We start from the raw sequence: 21,488 nt of genomic DNA, 5'->3' as shown, positions 1-21,488 counted from the left end.
TGAGGTTACGCATGCACGGAAACCGAGCACCTGACTAAAGCGTCTGATAGACAAAGACTTCCTTCCTAGCAACGAGTAATGGAGGACTAACAACTATTTACAAAATGTGAAAAACTTTATACATTTTGCATAAAAGAAATTCCAGGTTGGTAACCTTTCTTATTGTTCAAGAATCTGCAAATATGTAGATACATTAAAATTATCAGAAGTCAAGCACTTGCCGATTTACCTGTTGGTGCTTAACACAAATATATGGCCATACAAAACGTGTCTTATAAATTTCTTGCAGTTAAAAAAAATCTTTGCATTGATTTGTATACATTTTCATTGCCTGATAGAAATGGCTGATGTTCAGAAACCAGGAAGCCCTACCAAACGGGTAACCATGGCTGCCCCGCGTAGTGCTGGATCCACGGGACAGAGATCAGCACCAGGGAGTGGAAAGAAATCCCCCACAGATTACTCTCGCCCCATTGTCAGAAGTGCTGTTAGGCGATGGAAACGAATGCATGAACAAAGCATGATGGAAAAACTAGTTGGAATGCGTAATGACAAAAAACAGCAAGTTAAAAGCTCAAAAGAAAATGCCAAGAAACTGGCTCGCAAAATCCCCATTGAGATTCTTGCAAGAGATTGGTTAAATGACAATGAGGCTACATTAGAAGTAAGAACATACATGGTTGACAAAGTTTTACCAACTCTGATCCTTGGAGTTGAAAAGTTATTATCAGAAGCTGATAAACGTGGCTTGACTGACGAGAACATGGAAGATCCAGACTTTAACCCAATTAATTTCTTAGCACAACATATGATGAGAAACAACCCTAAATATAGTAACTTCTCAGAGGCTTCACCCTATGTAAGAGGAATTAGAGAAGTTTCTGAGGAGCTAAAGAAACAGCTCTTTAACATTGAAGATAATAGGTAATGATATAATTCAGTGTAAATCATTTAACCATCAGATTCTATATTTCAAACTTAATGTGTATTTATTAGTAAGTATGATTTAAAAAAACGAAAACAAAACCAATTCAAAAAACAAACAAAGAAGCCCCCAAAACCCTGAGAGTTAATGTATCTACGTCATATTATAATTATACTAATATTTTTCTAATATCATTTAAAACCTTATAAATTGTACAGCTTGTCACTAAAAATGTTGTGCAAGAATTTTTCAATGGGTATTATCAATGAGTTTTATCATAACACAATCAGATTAGCACGAATAAAAGCTGAAGCCAAGCGACGTCGAGAAGAGAGAGATCGTCTGGAGAGAGTGAAACAGGAAGAGAGAGATAGGAGAGAAGCCATGTTTATGAAACAGTTCCAGGAATGGCATGTCCAGCCCGACAGCAGAGTAGAATTGTCTCTGGTATAAACAAAATTATTAGACTTTATGATGGGAGAAAAATGAAAAAAATCTTTCAGTCTATTCAGATATAAAGTCCATCCTTTGGTTTGTTGTCTTAAACCAATTTTACTGTTTTGAAAATTGACTGAATTAAACTTCCATTAAAAAAAAAAAACCTAATATCAATAAGCACGATCATTATATAAGGCATTACATCAACAACACTGGGCCAGTATCTCAAGTTTAGAATATATGCACAAAACAACATTAAAAGAATTGTTTAGAGCAGTAAAGAAGAAGAGAGACACAAACAATAGAAAACTGTCAATATATATTGTTTACTTACATTTGAATAATCTATTAATTTTTCTTTTTAAATTTTTTTAGGTACAAAATGCCCTACGTTCATTTGCTGAAATAGCAGAAAGTTTCCCAGAAGACTTGAAAGATGGATTTAAACTCAGTCGAGCTCTGGAACCAACCGATGAGTCAGGAAAGGCATTGTCTGTCAAGGAATTTGCTAAGGTTTGGAAATTAAAATGGAAAAGTAGATAGTATTAAAAACAGTTTATACTAAACACTCATAATTATGAAATAGATTTGATTTTTCTTCAGAAGTATTTCTTCTAAATATATTTTATTGAGCCACTCTTCTTGTGAAGGGTTTAAGTTAGACTTCTGATTTTTCAGTATCTGACAATGTTTGTGGACGACTTCAGCTATGAGGTCTTTGAGCAGTTCATGCAGCACTTGTCTCTGTGTGCTGAGTCTCATCGTGCTGCTGCCAACAGAGAGCAAAGGAGAATTGTGCTAACGAACCTCTTCATTACGTGTGATCACAGTGGAGTAAGTCAAAAGCCTAGGGATAGCTCTGTAGTGAAATTTTATCCTGTAATTTTCTCTTTCTCTCTTTAGAATGTTAAATACAGTTGAAAATAAAACAATATTTAATTTGTTCTTCAGATTGGATTGCTAGACAGACACAGAATCCTTAGCCTTTTTGAGGCATTCTGGGATTCCATTAAAGAAGACATTAAGAAAAATGTTCGGAACCCTCGCAGATGTAAGTCAGAAGAAAAATCAGCAAGAAAAACCTGTAATATATTAAGGAAACATGTGTAATAAAAGAAGTTTGAGTAGAGGTTTATCATTGAATTTGTTTGTTGAATCAGAGTGCTTTGGGTTTTACACACAAATTTACAGTATATATACATATTTTTTCTATTGTATAGAAAGTTTATTCTGTGGTATAGAGTAATCCTTTATATGCCCCTGACAACCCTTTCACTCTCCATGCAGACACTATTATAGTATTTATATATTCAAAGGGAAACTATGTCTTTCACCAGAATTTCTTCTAGTGATGTGCTATATAGGACATTTCTAAGGCCTTGTTCAACAAATGGAAGTCCTGTAACAAAAATTTTATTTGAATGATTTTATTGTTCTAGGGCCTGTTGCAGAGGTAGATGAAGTTGAGGATATTTTTGATGATGAAGAAGAAACCACTACTGTTCCAACAGGTCTGTAAAGTTTATTGTTATTTCTTGTTTGTTATTTCATTGGATTAATTTATTTTCTTGTTCATAATTATATAAATGTAGATTTTCCTGGAAGTAGGAGTTATATGTAAAATGGGTTGCAAACTTGGCCTGAATATACATAAAAAAATATCAAATTCGATTTAATGTTATAAAATTTTAACATGAGATTTATAATGTTTCTTATTTAATAAATCTGTGAAATGACATGAAAAAATAATTTGTGAGCTTTATCTTGTGTGATTTATTTAATCAGTATTTGGTGAGGCTTCAATCCATGCACCCTGCTTTGCTTGTAAAATCTGCATTTGTTCATTTTATCATTTACTGCCATAACCCACAAATGTGTACATTGAATTACTTATGCTTTATGTTAGAGCATCAAATGGAGTATGATGAACAAATACACAAAGCTAAATGATTTAATTAATTGATACTGATTTTAAAATACCTTGACCAAGATGGTCAGAAGTATTGAAGGAAAAAATCTAGAAAATAATTTTTAACAAAAGTTCATTTCTCTGAGATGCTTTAATATATTGGCAAATTTTTTTGAAAGTTGAAACATTTCCCTGCATGTTTTGTTACCTGCTTCAATTAGTTACCGAACCAACTCCTGCATCTATATCACCTACACCAGCTGAACCAGCACCAGAAAAACCAGAGGAAACCGAACAAACTAGTGAAGACAAAATAGAAATCCCTGCCACTACTGCTGAAAGTAAACCAATTACAAACGAGGTTGAACCAGAGCAGAAACCAGACATAGCTGAACCACCTGCTGCTGAGCCAGCTGAAAAGGCTGAGGAAAAATCAGAACCTTCTCCTAAACCAGAGGAACCAGGAAAACCAGAGGTAGAAGTATTAACAGTAACAACTGAAGATAAGTCTGCAGGAAAATCAGGGGAAGAAGAAAAGAAAGAGGAAAAACCAGCAGAGGAAGCCAAGACAGAGGAAACAAAAGAGGAACAGCCATCAGAGGAAACAAAACAGGAGGAAAAAGCAGAGATCAAGCCTGCTACTCCTCCTCCTACAGAGGAAAAACCAGAGGAAAAGAAGGAAACTGATGAACCAGAGCCAGAAAAGTCAGAACTCAAAGTTGAACCAGAGGAAAAAGAACAAAAAGAAGAGCCTCCAAAACCTGAGAAAGAGACCTCCTCAGATGGAGTAGATGGAGGTTTGTTTCCCCAGAAGCATTTGTAATTTTTTTGTTCTTTGCATTGCATGCTTTTTGTTCAGTTCTGTGACTTTCAGTTGCCTTGATCTATTATACTCAAGAGTGTAACAAATTATAGTCTGGAAATACTGCTTTATGTAATCGGAATCTCATTATGAATCAAAGGCAAAGATTGTACAGATGTATCCACTAGACTTAGTATTAAGGTATGTCACTCGTCAGCCTTTAAGAAAAGTTCAGTCAGAACCTCTAACTCAAAAACTATTTATTACAATTCAATCTTTATAACATATTTAAATTAAACAATGTAAAATGTTCAACATTCAATTAAAAAACTGCTCAAAAATTCATAAAGAAACAAGATTTATAAGGGACTATTTCTTGTGGTGGAAGGATATTTAGCAGAAATTTCTGCAAATCTACACATTTATTTTATCTAATATCTTAGAACTTTAGCCTCACATACTTTTACTCAGAGAATATATTCCGTTATGATATGCCTGGAATATTAAATAAAGGTCTCAATTTATATTTTTATAACAAAATTTACACCTTTGCTCAACAAATTTTGCCAAGAAATGAAGATATATTAAAGAAGTCAAGATAAAATTTAAACAGTTTTTTGCCAGAAAATCGCATATTTTGACCAATATTTCAAAATTTACATCACTGACCCCAACTTTTTCTTTCATTATTTTAAACTACTAGATACTTTTGACCGATCAGCACTTAAGTCGTTAAAAGTTTGATACAAGAAAATATTCTATTGCCTATTTAGATTTTTAATACCCCAAATATGAGACTTTTTTAGTGCAAAAAGGTCACACAATAATTCACGCGCATTAATTTGCATGATTTGTTCAATGATAAATATTATTCAAACTATTTTACGTAAATTAAGATTATGTTTATTGCCATGGTTACATCTGATAAAATATGATAACGGTTAAAGTGATTAACCAAAGAATTACAATTTAAGTGCAAAAAGGTCAACTTAATTGTACCGTAGCTCAGTTAGATGCACACTGACATCCCATTTTCTCTGCGATTTTGAGTCATACTATATGAGTACTTATCCAAAATATACTTCTCAAAAAATCCTTGATATAAGAAATTTCACGAGTGACATACCTTAATTGTCTATTTTCTGCATCTGCAATCTTTCTAGAGACTGAAAAAAAAATATTCAAATTGTTTACTAGGAAAGGATACCACTAAGACATCTGCAGCTCCATCTTCAGTGACAACAGCTACTGAGGAAGAAAAAAGCAATGTCAAATTTGCTGCTGACACAACTTTTCATAGAGAGAAAACAGGTAAAGTCCTTAATTACTGCTCTAATACTTCTAAAGCAAGGTAACAAAGAAAAGAGAAAAAATGTGTTGTCTGTTACTTGCAAAGAAAACCAACTGAGTTTTTAAGATAAATATAGCAAGTCATTTGCAGAGTTATCACCCTTTGATAGAATTACCCACTATATCATAACAAAAGCAAACAGAAACAAACAAAAAAACAAACAGAAACAAACAAACAAACAAACAAACAAACAAACAGAAACAAACAAACAAACAAGGGTCCCATTAATTATCTAGAATAATAATGGTTTAATGTCCATAAGTATAGCCTCATTTAATTATTTTTTAAATCCTTTATCAGCATTGACTACAATGAGCAAGGGATCAGGACAGTCAGCCTTTGACGAGAACTCGCTGAATGTTTCCCAGTTTGTGACCCTCACTGAGACTTTCCTGGGTAATGAGCCCACAAAAGAAGCTTTTGACATGCTGACCAAATATGTTAAAGATGGCTACGAGGAAACAGAGGAAGAGAAAATGGAGCGACTGATGAAGGTAACATAAAAACAAAAAAGCTTCATTTTATTTCATCAAAAGATAAAATCTTTACTTTGAGGAATATTGATTACATGCTGAATAAGCATTGATATACCATCATTTTTTTTAATGCCCTGGATATAACATAGGAGCAAGATTTTGAAAAGATATGGGTTATATAACAAATGTGAAATTTATATCGGAGTTGCTGTAAGTTGGTTGAAACGGTTTCATTTGAATATGTCCCATTTAATAATTTTTGTAAGTGCACAAATACACTAACATATGATTTAATTCAGACTGATTTTGTTACTGTTTATGAAAAAAAAATCAATCCTTTTTACAGGCTAGAAAGGAGGCATTGTCCACACAGAGGAAACACATGATGGACTCCTTGTTTGAGAAGTGGGACAATGATGGATGTGGCTATCTAGACATGGAGGATGTGGAAACTGTGATGCAGAAGTACAAAGAGGGACAAGAGACAGAGGCCATACAAAGGGGTAAGTAACAAGTACCCACTGCAAAAGATTCTTAATTAAGTACTACTTATCATGCATTAATTCATGGTCACTCTCATTATTTTGATATGTTTAAACACTTGATACATGTAAACTTTTTTAATTTAACATGTAATTCGTGAATGGTGTGTGACCTACTTTTGTGCTCCAATTTGAATACACTAGAATAAGTTTCATGCAGTAAAATCTGAACAACTTTTTATAAATTTCAGCCAAGGCTACCCTGAAGAAGCAGTCTAAGTATGCAGATAACCGACTGAGTAAGAGAGAGTTCCGCACCTTTGTACAGCTGGTGGTGGATGAGATGCCGGGGGCAGATTCTTTCGATTATTTTGTAGAATTCCTAGTCAACAGTGTAGAGGTATTGGAACATTTGTTTTTTTTTTTTTTTTTTTTAAGAAATAATTACCTTTAGTAGTGATTAAGGATTGTGATTTTAGAGATGTAATTGAATGTTTATCAAAATAAAATTGGAAAAACAAACTTTGAAGGAGATTTAGACAAAACAGAATATTTTTGATTTTTAAAAGTGTCAAGTCACCTGTTTTCTAATTGTGTACATGTATACGATAAAGCATTTGCTTATTCACACCAATCGATTCACCACAGCGTTCATATGCTGAGAGGATCCGTGGTGACGCCAGGAAGAAGTGGCTTCAGCAGATAGTGACCGCAGCAGAAACTGGCGGAGCCAGCATGGAACCAGTGTACAGAGCTGTATTCAATGCCCTGTATAAGGTATGCAATGAAATATGGAGATAACGAACAGTATTCAAAAATATTCATTTCAAATTCGAAGGGAGAAAAACTTTGTGGGAGTGTTCTTTATATAATAGTAACTATTATGTATGTACTGCATATAGGGTTATTTTTGCCCATTTTTTCACCAAATCACACTTGTAAATGATTTAAGCCCATTTTTAAAAATTGTGTTAAGGGGAGATAACTTTGTTTTAATTTGCTTACTGGTAATTATGAATTCAGCTACTGAAGACAGACAGACCTGAAAATAAAATAAAATAGAATGGGGCAGAATTTACCAGTATTCTGTATTTTCTCTGAATAACATTAATTTTTTTTTTAAATAATTTTTTGAATAATGCTGTACTTCTTCATCTTTTTGAGTGAGGGCATCCATACCATAAATGATATAAGACAGATTTGCATTTGTTTCTAGGATGCTGAGGCCCATGGTGGAGGGAAGAGAATCAGTGCTAACATTGCCATGCTGGAGAGAAACACAGCAGATCCAGAGAGAGGCAATGTCTGCTTACGTTACGTGGCAGCCACTATGGAGGACGCTGACTACCTCTTAGGAAAAATACTGTATAAAGACATGAAAGGCATCAGGTATGTACTAGAAATTAACTTACTTTGTTTTGTCAGGATTATGTATAAACTGATGTTAAGTTAGTGAACCTGTACCTGTTATGTTATGTTTCATTTCTCATATGCCATGTTTTACTGTAGTTTTGCTGCTGTGGAGAGTGGTAAACCAATCCATGTCCCCAGAGTGGCAAACCATGGAAATATACAGTTCTGGAACCCCTACAGACTTCCAGAGGTAAAAAAAAAAGAATTGTGTAAAGTCATACAAAATCTTATAAATAGCCAAAAATGCTACTCCTTGATTTGAAAAAAATACATGGGACATGGATATTGCATTCTTAGTCATCATAATATTTTTTTCTGACCATTTGTGGAATTTTAACAGGACAGGGAGGGGTCCTTCATTGTGGTGCCATTAAAGGACAAGAGGAAGAGAGTGTTTGGATTGCTTGGAATTGACACCATGAATGACCACCACACCAAAACCATCTTCATCACTCATGAAATCCAGTTCTTCCAGGTATACATATGTAGTCTTTTTTTTTTAAATATATATTTCAAATTGGATTACTGTGAAATCACTTATTATTGTGCAAGTTTAATTTTTCTTTGTTTTCATGGTATAATGAATTCATGTCCTCCACAAAATGTTAAAATTTTTAAACTGGTATTATATTTGTCTACCAACCACTAAATCAAATCCCCACAAATCAATATTTGTTCCTCAAACCATGAAAATTTTATCCCTCGAAAATAAGTGATTTTACAGTATTAATTCCTACGGCTTACTGAAACTTTTCTTTTTAAATACAAATGTACATGTATTTGGAGAAGGTTGGATGATAACTAATAGTATGATTATTGACAAAAGCTAATGGCATATGAGAAAAAGCTTTGGGAAAAGGTTCATTTTAGCACCACTTACATTCTTTGTCATCATAAAATTACTGGGTGTAACTATACCTAAGATAATGTTTTCACTAAGAAATTCTCATTTCAGGATGTGCCTTGTTGATTTCAGATTGATGAAATTTACATCAAACCAGAATAACTCAGTAGATAATATTTTGTCCTCCAAACTTAAGTACGATAATACATATTTTGCAAAAAAAATTAAAATTGTCTTGATTTGATGTTCTCCAGGGAGTGGCCAAATCTTTCAGTATCTCATACCACAACATAGACATGAAGAAAAAACTACTGAGAATCACCGAGAGTGCAGTGTCCTGGATCCATCGTCGAAGTCCCCACGTACAGGAAATTGTGACGTACATGGTGGAACCAGGTACTGACCAAGGTGACTACATTCTCCGCAAGATGATGATCACCGACGAGAAAGGCAATGTGCAGAACCTTCTGAGCCCCCCCAGGCTGGAGAGAAAAGACAATCTGTTTAGGTAAGGTTTTAGGGTCAAGGTGATGCCATTGTTTAATCTTTGGATATGCAGCTAATTTTCTGTGGTTTAACTTCCTTGGAAACTTTTTAAAATTTACATATTCAAATAATTATGCAGCTTATAGTCTACAAAGAGAAAACTAGACAGCAACATTAAGTGTGGTTAATACTTTTGCAAAAATCTTCAATTTTACATTTTCTTCATGCATAAGTTCTCTTAACTTGCTTCCCTTTTTAGTGTTATGATATTATAATTTACAAAAAAAAATTATTGTAACTTACATGTTACTTTTAGGGATTATTTGTTCAAATGTGTGGACAACTCTGAAACTGTGTCAGCAGATGCTTATGGACAACGCCACCTAGCGTTCCCTCTCCGTGATGACCAAGGGAGAGCAGTGGCTGTGGTAGACATCAGTATAGGAGAGCTAAAGAACCTACCAGAACATGAGAACAGAGAGGTTCAGAGAATGCTGAAACTACTGAACCAGGCTCACAAAGAGATCACCAAGGAGTTCTCAGGAGAAGTGGACAAAACTGTTGTTCTAGGTAATTGCACAATTATCTCCCTTGTTTCTTCAAAATTGTTTTGCTTAAAATAAACGTACAAAATCTTGTTATCAATTTATCTATAAATCAGAATGTTTCTTTGAAATATGAATGGAAATTTTGTACTTCAGACTTTTGATTACAATGCATGTTCATTTACGGTAATTCAAAACCATGTGTTGATAGTACATTAGTTAGCTGTATAGCGGGTGAAATTACTTTATTGATTTATAATTACAGAGGCAGAAAAGGATGATGACAGTAGGATGGACATCATGTTTGACCGGTTGATGCTGATGGAACTCAGAGAGAATGTCTCCAAGATTGATGCCAAATCCTTTGCTGAATTACGCAGCTACAATGAGCCTCCCAAGATAGTGCAGAACATTGTCAAGGCTGTGGTGGCCATTTTCCACTTGGACCAGGTGGAAAGTGGAGAAGTGGATGATTGGACCAATCTAAGAAATGTAAGTCATTGTATGCTGATTTCTTTTGGTCTTGATGGAACTGAAAAATACACTAGTTGCCAAAGAGTTTTTCTAACCTTGATCAATATCTTGCGAATCACTTTCTTTATGGAAAAAGCGACTTTTATTTTTTAGACATTTAGATTTGAAAGAGTCAGTTGCAGAAATTAATGATTCTATTATTTCCTGTTCTATTGAATGTCTTGTTATGGTAAAAGATTTAATTGTAGTATGTCAACAATGAACTGCTACAGAAGATAACAGAGTATGACCCAACAGCAGCCAGTGACCACGCTCTCATACCACCAGAGAAACTAGAAGTCTTCTTAAAAGGTGCCTTTTACTTATACTGTATACATTTCATCATTTTTAAAATTACTTCATGGAAGGGAAATTGTGTATCATCAAATGGTAATAAATATTTTGTATTTCCTTAAATGTCTCAGAACCTTGATATGGTTAACATACTAACCTTTGAATATCAGAATAGAACATACAATTATTATCATTATATTATTTTATATAGATGTACCCCATGGAGAAGTTGGAAAATTTGGATCCATTCCTGCTCAGAATATGTACAACTGGGTCTTTGTGTGTATTTCTTTGATTGAGCACACAATAAAAATGAGGGAAAACAATGGCGGAAATGTTGCTGCTTCAACTCACCAATCAGATACGACGCGTTAGGATCACATGACCTAGGACGAACAGCATAATTGACATTTTAAAACAAAAAAAAATTTAAATGGAGATTTTTATCAAAGCAAAATAATACCCATACCAAGCAAAGACCGAGTGCTGTTTGGTGCTTTGTGGTTTATGTTCGAGATTTATAACATGTCAAAACTAAATACACTGTATAGAAATGAATAATATCTGCTGTATTGACATCTATTTTGATGCTCCATCACCTTCTGTTATATTACGCTGCTGTGATAAGAAATTGTAAATGTTTAATTACAATTGATGCTGATGTATTGTTTTTATGCTATTCATTTTCTTCAGAGACTGCCAATGCTAAGCTGTGTTAACAACGCATTACATGCAATTGATAAAGCAAGACTGCTGGTTTTAAACTATATTTTTAGTACCGTACATTGAACTGCAATTTAAAATGCAGAATAAAGCATATTTTCTATACAAACCACAGCTGTTTTGTGTTATTATGTATATATCTTGTTTCAACATTTAAATATGTATTTATTATAAAAATTAAACTAAGTTTCACGTTTTTATGCGTTTTTTTTTTTCTTTTTTACTATCATTTACCACATGTGGTACATAGACAAGTTGTTGAAGTCAGCTATTTGTGCACACTTGAAATACTGTACAGTGGGAAGATTTCTGCCATCATTTTTTTCTTATTTTTCCTTTCTTGTTACATTTTGTGCTGTGCCTAAAGGTTGTGGGGGTGGGGGTGGGTGGGGTTTGCTCAGTGATTGGAGCACCTGACTTATCTGCTCTGTCACATTTTCTCCTTTCTTGTTACGTTCGGTGCCATGACCATGGTTTGATAATGTGGTGGTTTGGGTTGTATGGACCAGGGGTTGTTGGCCTGGGTGGCTCGGTGATTGGAGTGTCTGACTAATAATGCAGTTTTCTCCTTTCCTGTGACATTGTAAATTAAGGAAAATGTCAATGATAATATCAATGTAGCATTTCTTTGGTATCTCAATATTACAGCTCAATTATAACATCACTGATTCCAATCTCTTATGTTTAAAATATAAAATATGAATATTGATGTTATATCAGCTCAGTGACACAGGTTATGCTGTGAAACAGAATTGAGAGACAGCAAAATATCAGCAGTAGTTTTATTGAATACAAAAAAGGGTCATTTTATCAAATTTTCTCTTCACAAAAATCCATGTTAACAAGCCTATACATTTGTTACAATTTACTGGAAACATGAAAATCTTGTTTGCAATGATTAGTCATCAGTACACAGCTTTGCTACATCCTGTTTAAGAATAAATATTTGAGAAATTATCATAAAAGTGACTGAAGAATGTAAGATTCATCTATTGAGAAATTTTAATTCCAGAATAAATACAAACCAAGTTGCTTTCAGCAAAGAAAAACTGTTTGCATTAATCCCCCTAACCCCCACCCTCCCTTTCCGAAAAAGAACACTGAGAATTTCTAACAATTTTATCTTTTTGATGCATATTTGTACATAAAATCATTGATTTCTTTTTGTTCTTCAAAGAATGTTTTCCTATCTAATTTGTACTTATATTTGTCTTTAGATTTGTCAATAACTTTGTATTTCCTAGAAAATTTGGAGCTGAACACTTTTGTCTGTTGTCCTGGGAAGGCGTCTTTCCCAGGCCATAGTGAATTTCCGTCACGATCATAACGAATGTATTCTGTGTTGATGTGAAGGTTTTTGGGTAAGTCTACTTTTGTTAGATCTTCCAAACATGAAGTGTCTTTAATTTCTTTTTTGAAGAATTCCACAGCTTGCTCAATAGTTTTCATATCATGTAAGTCAGTGTTCGGTATACAGTGGTCAAATTCCTTCATCATTCTGGTAAGAACCTATGAAATAAAAAGAATTTATGATGAACTTATGCTACACAGTGGTGTATTAGTTTGTTTTTTTTTAATTCTTGGACCAAATTTCATGATAATACATATGTAAAACAAAGAATATTCACATGTGGTACAACTACTGAATGGTCATTTCAAAATTTATCTCCATTTTTTTTTTTAGAAGCTGAGCAATCTACCCAAAAGGATACAAAATACATTTGATAAATTGCCTAGTCTCTTCAAAAATTTAATCAATTGATGTCAGCTATGAGATCAATCTTTGGTAATTTTGCTTATAATAATCCTGCCAACAAATATAAATCTATATCAAAACACAATCTCCTTGCCACAGGTAACAGAAATATTGTAGGGAAGAGTGATTAAGTTATTAAAAGAAAAAAAAACACTGTAAATAATTCACAGACTGACAAAATTATCATATGTTTATAAGGCAGGAATATAAAAGCTGATACCCATTAAACTTAGTAAGAATTATTACAATCATCTGCTTACCATAAATTTCTTTCTCCTGTCTTGGTCTAAATCTATATGTTGTATGTCCACCTCCTTTCCATATACTCCCTTTACAATACGAAGCACTATATTTTCCACATTCTCTGGAGGCATGTAAGCACGATGGGTCTGAATGGATCTGCATTTGGAAGAACATTTATCTTGAATGAAATACTATATAAAACATTCATATACATTATCCTCATCGTTTAATTTCAAGTTATACTGATAGGATATAAATTTAAAAAATCCTTGAAAGGGTTCACAAGAATCTAAAAGGACAGATTATGTCTACTGAACATAAATAAAAGTATAAAAGATATTAAAATTAGTTTTTCATCACATATAAACTTAAATTAAACATTTTCAAATTACTGTGCTTGGTTAAACTAAAATCCCAAAGAACTCTTCAATGAATCTTACGTTCTTTTTTTCAGATTATTCCTTGTATAATCATCAAACTGCACAACAGGCTGTGGTTCAAAGTCTCGTGGAACTACATCCTCTTCAATTCTCCTCCTCAAGAAATTAAACCAGATTCTTTTGTTACAACTTGGTACATATCCTGGCTAAAAAAACAAAAATTAAAATTGTTTTAGTCTTTTACTGATAAGGGGCTCTTTAAATTCATTACCCATTTTTTATCTTATCTCTGCATGAGGCTATGACTAATGATAGGAAAATATAGAGTTGTCATAAAGCGATTGATACCCCTCCCCCTCCTTGGGTCACAATCAAAACATGCATCTATGAAATGCCAACAGATGCAAGTGTTATTTGTATAAGTTTGATTTGTATATATTTCGTTGTGAAAAGAACCATTTTGGTTTTGTTTGTTTGTTTGTTTTTGTTGTTTAACGTCCCTCTTGACAATTTTCCACTCATAGGAGAAGCCACAACTTGCCAGTGGAGGACTGCAAATTTATACCTATAATTGGCACTCAGGGCCATTGAGCAGTGAGGAATCTTTTTTGTGCCAGCACCCATAGGGGCTTGTCTTCCGGATTGTTAAATATAAAATAAATTTTAAAAATTTTGAATCTTCTCTAAATACACTTAAAAGTTGTTAAAATAGAGATTCTGACACTTTCAGTCAAGAAAAACCACGTTTAAAAAAGACGTACCACACCTATAATAACTCTACAAGGGACAAAAGCTCTCATCTTGGAAAAAATTCCCCAACCCACTCCAGTGCCTATTTCTGGATTCTAAAGCATTAATTTATTTCGTTGCCATAGTTCTGTCCCATAGAGTGATGATTTTCCTAAATGTTGATGCGTTTGTCAGTTATCAACACGTGTTTAATCAACAGAAGACGGATATAATTTCTTCAATTTGGGGCTCATTTTTCTAAATCGACCTGGGAGAACAGAAGTTTACATGGTTGCATCGTAATTTTGGAAGGGCGATAATCGTGGTATAACATATAGCGCGCTTGTATAGCAAGTGTCCTGTAAATTATGTAACAAATTAGTTATACATTAAATAATATGTCTTCCGGGTGCCGCCTTAGCCCCTGAAAACCAAACTTTAGCCAGTATTTATCATTTTCACTGTCTTTTCTTGTCGGTAAACATTTTTTCCGGGAAACTGGAAGTCCTTGGGTGTTACCATTCGCTTTCAATTACCCTCTGAGTTTTCCCTATACACTGATTATCTGCCCTTGCGATTTTGTAAACTTCTGTTCTTTTGAGGTCAATGAGCTTTCGTCCCTTGTAGAGTTTATGTATATAGGTGTGGTACGTCTTTTTTAAACGTGGTTTTTCTTGACTGAAAGTGTCAGAATCTCTAAATACACTAAAGAAGATTCAAAATTTTTAAAATTGATTTTATATTTAACAATCCGGAAGACAAGCCCCTATGCCAGCACCTACTGCAACACAGGACCATGGTTTAGACATGCAGTCTCATCCGAAGGACCAGTCTCCACGCCCCGCAGTGGGATTCGAACCTGCAATGTAAGGATCAACTCCTTACATGACGACTCTATAACGAATGCTCTGACCACTGCACCACGTGGGAACCATATTGGTATCTACAACGTATACCTTACAGATACAGATGCCGCTTTGAGATAACCCTGAAGGTTATCCATAAAATCACTGAGCTTAATCTTGCATCTTCAGACATATACATGGGCGGACATGATAATTCCAGTATACCCCCTCTCTCCCTTTTTTTTTTGGGGGGGGGGGGGCATAGGAATATTACTAACCCCCAAAATCTGTAGCAAGACTAAGATAGATCTGTTAGTTTGAAAAGTCCGAAATGAAAAGAAGCTTGTCTTGAGTGACAGTGATTTTAAAGCACACCATGACTTTAAAAAATTGATGGAAGTGTATATACTTACATATGCTGCTTTGCCAACTACTGAAAATAGTTGTGTGGAAAGTGCCGTCCTTGCCAAACTCATTTTTTTTTTTTGATAATGTCAGCGTCAATATCCTGCAATCATCTTGACCATGTCTAGTCTAATCTTAAAACGCAGTAGCGATCGCGAATGCGGGAAATATAAAACCCAAACTAAATCCGGAGAAAAGACAGGTTGAAAATCGTATCGATGGTAAACAGCCTCTGACGATGTTTTAAGGACGGGGGACTGTTAATTTCGGACATTGATCTCGGAATCATGACACTTTATATTTCATGAGACTCACTAAGTTAGCTTCCCATAAATGTACGTTTGAACGAATTGTTTCAGGATGTAATAGTGCATATCAATCTTTTACTTTCAATTTTCATTTTATTTCGATTGCCTAAAGTTACATGTATTATTTTGAAAGTTTTATTATGGTAATTAAATCAACTGTGTATGCCTTTCAACTAAATCATCTATATATCATGTACAATGAAACCTCGTTTTCTCGAACTCGATGGGACCAAGAAAATACTTCGAGATATCCGAGTATTCAAGATATCCAGGGTAAAATACTTTAGGAATAGCGGTTGGGATTTGCAAATCACTTCGACATATCCATGGTATTTGAGATATCAGTGTTCAAGACACCGAAGTTCAACTGTATATCAATTTGTTGTTTCACATGTTGGAGAAAATGAACTCTGCAATTAATTAGTAACATGTAATTTGTATTCCTTAGCTTAGAGAAGTGGGTACGGGCATAGAAACTGAAGTAATATTCAACAGATCATCGAACGAACCAAAAGTATGCCAGATCGATCCACTTTGCAGAACAAATGAACAAATAGGGGATGGAAATACATGATAATGTCAATAATTACAGTACAACTAGGACAATGCGGAAACCAAATTGGTGGTCAGCTGTTCCATACATTTATGGATGATGTCCATTCTAAACCACTAGCTACACAGGTCAGTTATTAGAGGCCAGCATGTGTTTAGATAGAGTGTTCTATCGTTTAAATGATAAATGTCCTACGGTTCTGACACGAGACACAGATTATTCTAACTAGTACATGTAGTATGTGTTGTATGTGATGATTTGCTGGATATACCCCGGTACATGCAGCCTCCATCTGTAAACAATAATGATAAATCTTGATGCTTTACCTTTTGGACAAAATTTGTGGGAATATTGGAATTTATATTTATGTGGCAGCTAGACTGGTTTGATTGCCAGTGGCCAGATAGCTCATTTGGTAGAGCACCTGACTGGAGATCCAGGGGGCCTGGGTTCGAATCCCTGTCTTATCTGTCACATTCTTCTCCCTCACCTGTGACATTTATTTCTACTAAATATAAAAGGTATCATTCAGTAATCCAGGAGCTTCATTAATCTGGACTATTTTCTTGGGAACACAGCATCTGGGTCAGCGAGGCATGACTGTATACTTGACATATCCAGGACTTAGATTTCTTTAATATCGCCAACAGATAGAGCAGACTTAAAAAGATTAAACTTCTTTGGCAAATTTGGGATAATTAGACTAACTGTGCCCTTTTAAAAACGTTTTTACATCCACTGTTATGGTCTTTCTTATGTGAGCAGAAAAGTAATTGTAATTAATATATAATTTGGCATTCTAAAAAAATATATGTAGACTTTCATTATCACTTTTAGGTGGCTCCTGACAAAAACGATGAGTACAAAAGTGAGGTTCTGTCCCGATTTTTTTACTGTGGAGAATCAGGGGAGGGAACTCCAAAAGCTCGAGCTGTCATGGTGGACATGGAGCCAAAGGTATAGCTAAAGATACTCAGTATATAGCCAAAGGTTGTATCAAAGTGAAAATTCATAAAAGTATATATTTCATAGATTTTTTTCTTTTATAAGTAGAAAAACTTTATGAAATTGAAATGTTTGAAAAGAATATAATTTATCCTTTTTTCCAGGCTAAACTTAAAATTAACTAAGAAATATTTTATATGCCAATGTAAATGATTTCAAGGTGATAGCTCAAACATATCAGGATGCCAAACGTTCAGGGAGATGGAGCTACTCAGAGAAACAGAATTACTGCCAGCAGCGAGGATCAGGCAACAACTGGGCCCATGGCTACTGCATCCACGGACCAGCATGTCAGAGCACAGTTATGGAATTAGTCCGACGTGAAGCAGAAAAATGTGATAACCTTGGAGGATTCTTGTCCCTTATGAGTCTTGCAGGAGGCACAGGATCAGGAGTGGGGGCATATGTGACTCGTTGTTTGAGAGATGAATTTCCACATGCATTTATCATGAACCAAGTGGTGTGGCCATATAAAACTGGAGAAGTCATTGTGCAGAATTATAATGCTCTCTTGACGTTGTCACGGTTATATCACACTGTGGATGCGATTGTTGTCATGGAAAATGACCATCTTCATAAGATATGTCAGCAACTTTTGAACATTAAGAAGATTTCATTCAAAGACATTAACAAAGTCATCTGCCATAAATTAGCCACTATGCTGCAACCATGTCCACTTAACAAATTCACAGGGGATATTTGTTCTAATTCTATAGGTAATATTTTATTTATTTAAGAACAGCTAGAAATTTATGGACAGGTAAAAATTAAGGTTTTTAACAACTGAATATGACTTTATCCTTTGATTTTATGAAACATTAATTTTCTGGAATGATTGATTCATTATTGGCTTCCTATTTGATACATTTGCTAAAAAATGAGAACCTACTAGCTAAAGTACATGAATGCCAAGCTTCATTTAGGGTGAACCACAGTAAAAATTCTACATAGTATTAGAGCTGTATATTAATGTAATATTGTATAATTTTCTCAAGTGTTTTACTTTACTTAACTGGGTGGTCAGTGCAGTGATGATTCTGTATAAATAAGTTTTACTGTACCTTAGATTATGTATTACATGTGATTGGTTCTCACATAGATTAGGCTTTCATGATCTTGTGACACTGTTGACATGTATATTGTTTGATAAAGGTGAAATGTTGGAACATCTAGTGCCACATCCAGATTATAAACTCCTGACCATCAAAAACATTCCCCAGATGTCAGCAGCGGCCCAGGAGTTCAGCACGTACCAATGGCATGGTCTGCTGAAGCACCTCCGACAAATGCTGATTTCTGATGCTCCGATGGAAGAGGGTAAGTTATTTTTAAAAATTTGAGTTTTACTTAAAGTTTATTCATGTGCTTGCCACTAAATGAATAATTCTATATTCTTGTCTTCTTGTACATTGGAAATTTGATTCAGTATTTTGAACGATAATTTGGCATACATGGGGTATGTTGAGGTGATATCATGGTTTTAACTATTCAACTATACAAGTTTCAACATCATTACCTTGAATATCTAGATGTTTTGGGTTTTTTTGTTTAGTTTTTTTTTTTTTTAAATTTTGTTTTGTTTTTGGTTAGTCATGCTGATCACAAGATTGTATATAAATGAAGAAATATTGTGACAAGGGGCACAACTCTGGTATACATATACAAAACATATTTTTCCATTTTTATCAATTTTACTCATAATTGTGTAAAAACTTATGAAGTGTATAATAGATTTTATAAGAATTCTGCATCAATATTGAATTAATTTTTTTATACAGGTATTGATTGGCAAGTCAAAGTAAGTTCCCGAGGATCTCAACACAACACTTCTCTGGCCAATCTTCTGTTACTGAGAGGCAAGGAATCAGTATCTGCAGACACTGGACCATTCTCAGACTCTGCCCTCTATGTTCCGTGGATTCCACCAGATGCCACTCTGATGACAGGCGTACAACCAAGAGCTTTCAATCACTATGAGAAATCTGCATCTCTGATCTCGAACAGTAAGTCACCTGTGGGAGAGATGGACGCTATGGTGGGTAAAGCCTGGGACATGTTTTCTGCGAGAGCTTATGTGCACCAGTATGCAAAACATGGACTTACTGAGGATGATTTTCTGGATGGGTTTGCTACCTTGGAACAAGTTATATCAAATTACAAACATTTGTGAGATGGGTGGAAAGCATTGGATTGTGGGGCCTGAGTTTAGCAAATTGGCTCTTTATAGGAATACGTTATTGACTTACTGGATGTTATTTGTACGATTTTTCACTTGTTTCCTTTCTTATTTGAAGAGATTAATTCATTACCTTAAAAAAACATGAAGAGCATTTTAAGTTTAATCTTTTTATTAAATCTAATTGGTTAAACTTGCCTTTAAGGCTCATGCAACTGGATAATTACAGTCGAACTGTGTTATCTTGGACATCAATATCTCGAATACCGTGGAAATGTCTTACTGAATTGGAAGTCAGAACAGTTTTTAGCTCACCCGAGCTGAAGGCTCAAGTGAAGTGAGCTTTTCTGACCACAGTTTGTCCAGTGTCTGTCTGTCTGTCCATCTGTTTGTCTGTAAACTTTTCACATTTTCATCTTCTCAAGAACTGCTATGCCAATTTTAACCAAACTTACCATAAAGTATTCTTGGGTAAAGGGGATTCAAGTTTGTTCAATAAAATGCCATATCTATGTTCAAGGGGAGATAATTACAACTTAGAGAAAAAATTATAGGCATCTTTTAAAAATCTACCTCTCAAGAACCACTTGGCCAGGGAAGATGAAACTTCCTCAGGTAGTGTAGATTCAAGTTTGTTTAAACCATGACCCTTGGGGTAGGGTGGGGCCACAATGGGAGAAAAAATTTTACATAGAAATTCATTGGAAAAATCTTTAAAAATTTCGTCCAAGGAGCAGCACAGCCATGATAGATCATATGTAAATGGAAGCATCTTCAGGTAGTGTTGATTCAAGTTTGTTCAAATAATGACCTCTGTGGGTAGGGTATGGCCACAATGGGTGATCAAAGTTTTACATAGGAATATATAGAAAAAAATCTTTAAAGATGTTCCCTTTAACAACAGCAAAGCCATAATTAGTCATATTTATAAGGAAGCATCCTCAGGTAGTGTAGATTCAAGTTTGTTCAAATCATGACCCCAGGGGTAAGGTGAGGCCACAACTTGGGATCAAAGTTAAACATAGGAATATATAGGAAAAATCTTTAAAAGTTTTTTTCTCAAGAATAGTAAAGTCTTGGTTAGTCATATTAATATAAAAGTATCCTCAGGTAATGTAGATTCTAATTTGTTAAAATCATGAACCCTGGGGTAAGGTGGGACCACAATGAGCAATCAAAGTTCTACAGAGGAATAAAAAAAAATCTTTGTCTCAAGAACTGCAAAGCCAGGAATAGTCATATTCATTAGGAAGTACCTTAGGTAGTGTACATTCAAGTTTGTTCAAATCTTGAGGAATAGGGTAAGGCCACAACGGGGGATCAAATTATACATAGGAATATAAAGAAAATATCTTTAAAAATCTTCTTCTCAAGAAGAGCAAAGCCATGATTAATCATATTAATATAGAAGCATCCTCAGGTAATGTAAATTCAAATTTGTTCAAATCATGAACCCTGGGGAAGGGAGGGGCCATAACAGGGGACCAAAGTTATATATATGAATGTATAAGAAAATCATTAAAACTCCTCCTCTCAAGAACAGCTAATCCATTATTATTCATATTAATACAGAAGCATTCTCAGGTGGTGTAGATTCAAGTTTGTTCCAATCATGATCCCAGGGATAGGGCATTGCCACAATTGAAGATCAAACTTACCAGCATAGAAAAAAGTCCTTTAAAAATCTTATAAAACCATGATAAGTCAAAGAAATATGGAAGCATCCTTGGTTAGTGAAGATTCAAGTCTGTTCAAATCATGACACCCCCTCCTCTTGCTGCCTGGGGGAGGGGGGTGGTTAGGTTTGGTGGTGGACCAATTATATATTTAAACTTTTCAAAGCTGAACCGATTTCTGTTTTTTCCTAGCCATAGTGTTCAGGTGAGC

General features: G+C 34.6%; 3 protein-coding genes across 4 annotated transcripts; 2 read left to right on the top strand and 1 right to left on the bottom strand.

Annotated features, from left to right (window-relative positions):
- The first annotated feature begins 16 nt into the window (after positions 1-16).
- LOC133188333 (EF-hand calcium-binding domain-containing protein 5-like) lies at positions 17-11,397 on the top strand. 2 transcript variants are annotated; one of them, XM_061323712.1, is made up of 21 exons: positions 17-145; positions 339-924; positions 1,216-1,372; positions 1,739-1,876; positions 2,042-2,197; positions 2,315-2,414; positions 2,803-2,874; positions 3,494-4,069; positions 5,272-5,385; positions 5,726-5,919; positions 6,248-6,404; positions 6,635-6,783; positions 7,032-7,160; positions 7,600-7,772; positions 7,893-7,986; positions 8,137-8,271; positions 8,895-9,148; positions 9,443-9,696; positions 9,937-10,163; positions 10,394-10,496; positions 10,690-11,313. In XM_061323712.1, exons 2-21 carry the CDS (start codon positions 341-343, stop codon positions 10,851-10,853), a joined length of 3,930 nt encoding a protein of 1,309 aa, XP_061179696.1. In that variant the 5' UTR covers positions 17-145; positions 339-340; the 3' UTR covers positions 10,854-11,313. The 2 variants fall into 2 exon arrangements, with proteins under 2 accessions (XP_061179696.1, XP_061179695.1); XM_061323711.1 differs by lacking the exon at positions 3,494-4,069 and having other exon boundaries at positions 10,690-11,397.
- Positions 11,398-12,280: 883 nt separating this feature from the next.
- On the bottom strand, positions 12,281-15,635 carry LOC133188799 (uncharacterized). Its single transcript, XM_061324284.1, has 4 exons — positions 15,568-15,635; positions 13,641-13,786; positions 13,218-13,356; positions 12,281-12,710 (listed from the first exon to the last, which is right to left on the bottom strand). The coding sequence occupies exons 1-4, from the start codon at positions 15,628-15,630 to the stop codon at positions 12,321-12,323; spliced, it is 738 nt and encodes a 245-aa protein (XP_061180268.1). The 5' UTR covers positions 15,631-15,635; the 3' UTR covers positions 12,281-12,320.
- A 161-nt stretch (positions 15,636-15,796) lies between these two features.
- LOC133188798 (tubulin delta chain-like) lies at positions 15,797-19,839 on the top strand. Its single transcript, XM_061324283.1, has 6 exons — positions 15,797-15,894; positions 16,316-16,548; positions 17,258-17,377; positions 17,586-18,141; positions 18,578-18,742; positions 19,204-19,839. Exons 2-6 carry the CDS (start codon positions 16,438-16,440, stop codon positions 19,593-19,595), a joined length of 1,344 nt encoding a protein of 447 aa, XP_061180267.1. The 5' UTR covers positions 15,797-15,894; positions 16,316-16,437; the 3' UTR covers positions 19,596-19,839.
- Positions 19,840-21,488: the final 1,649 nt, after the last annotated feature.

This window comes from Saccostrea echinata, unplaced genomic scaffold (genome assembly GCF_033153115.1).
Source record: "Saccostrea echinata isolate AGI-Se365-2 ecotype Australia unplaced genomic scaffold, CSIRO_AGI_Sech_v1 ptg000016l, whole genome shotgun sequence".
NCBI lineage: Eukaryota > Metazoa > Mollusca > Bivalvia > Ostreida > Ostreidae > Saccostrea > Saccostrea echinata.
Note: the sequence above shows the minus strand (reverse complement) of the source record. Positions and strands in the feature narration are given on the sequence as shown.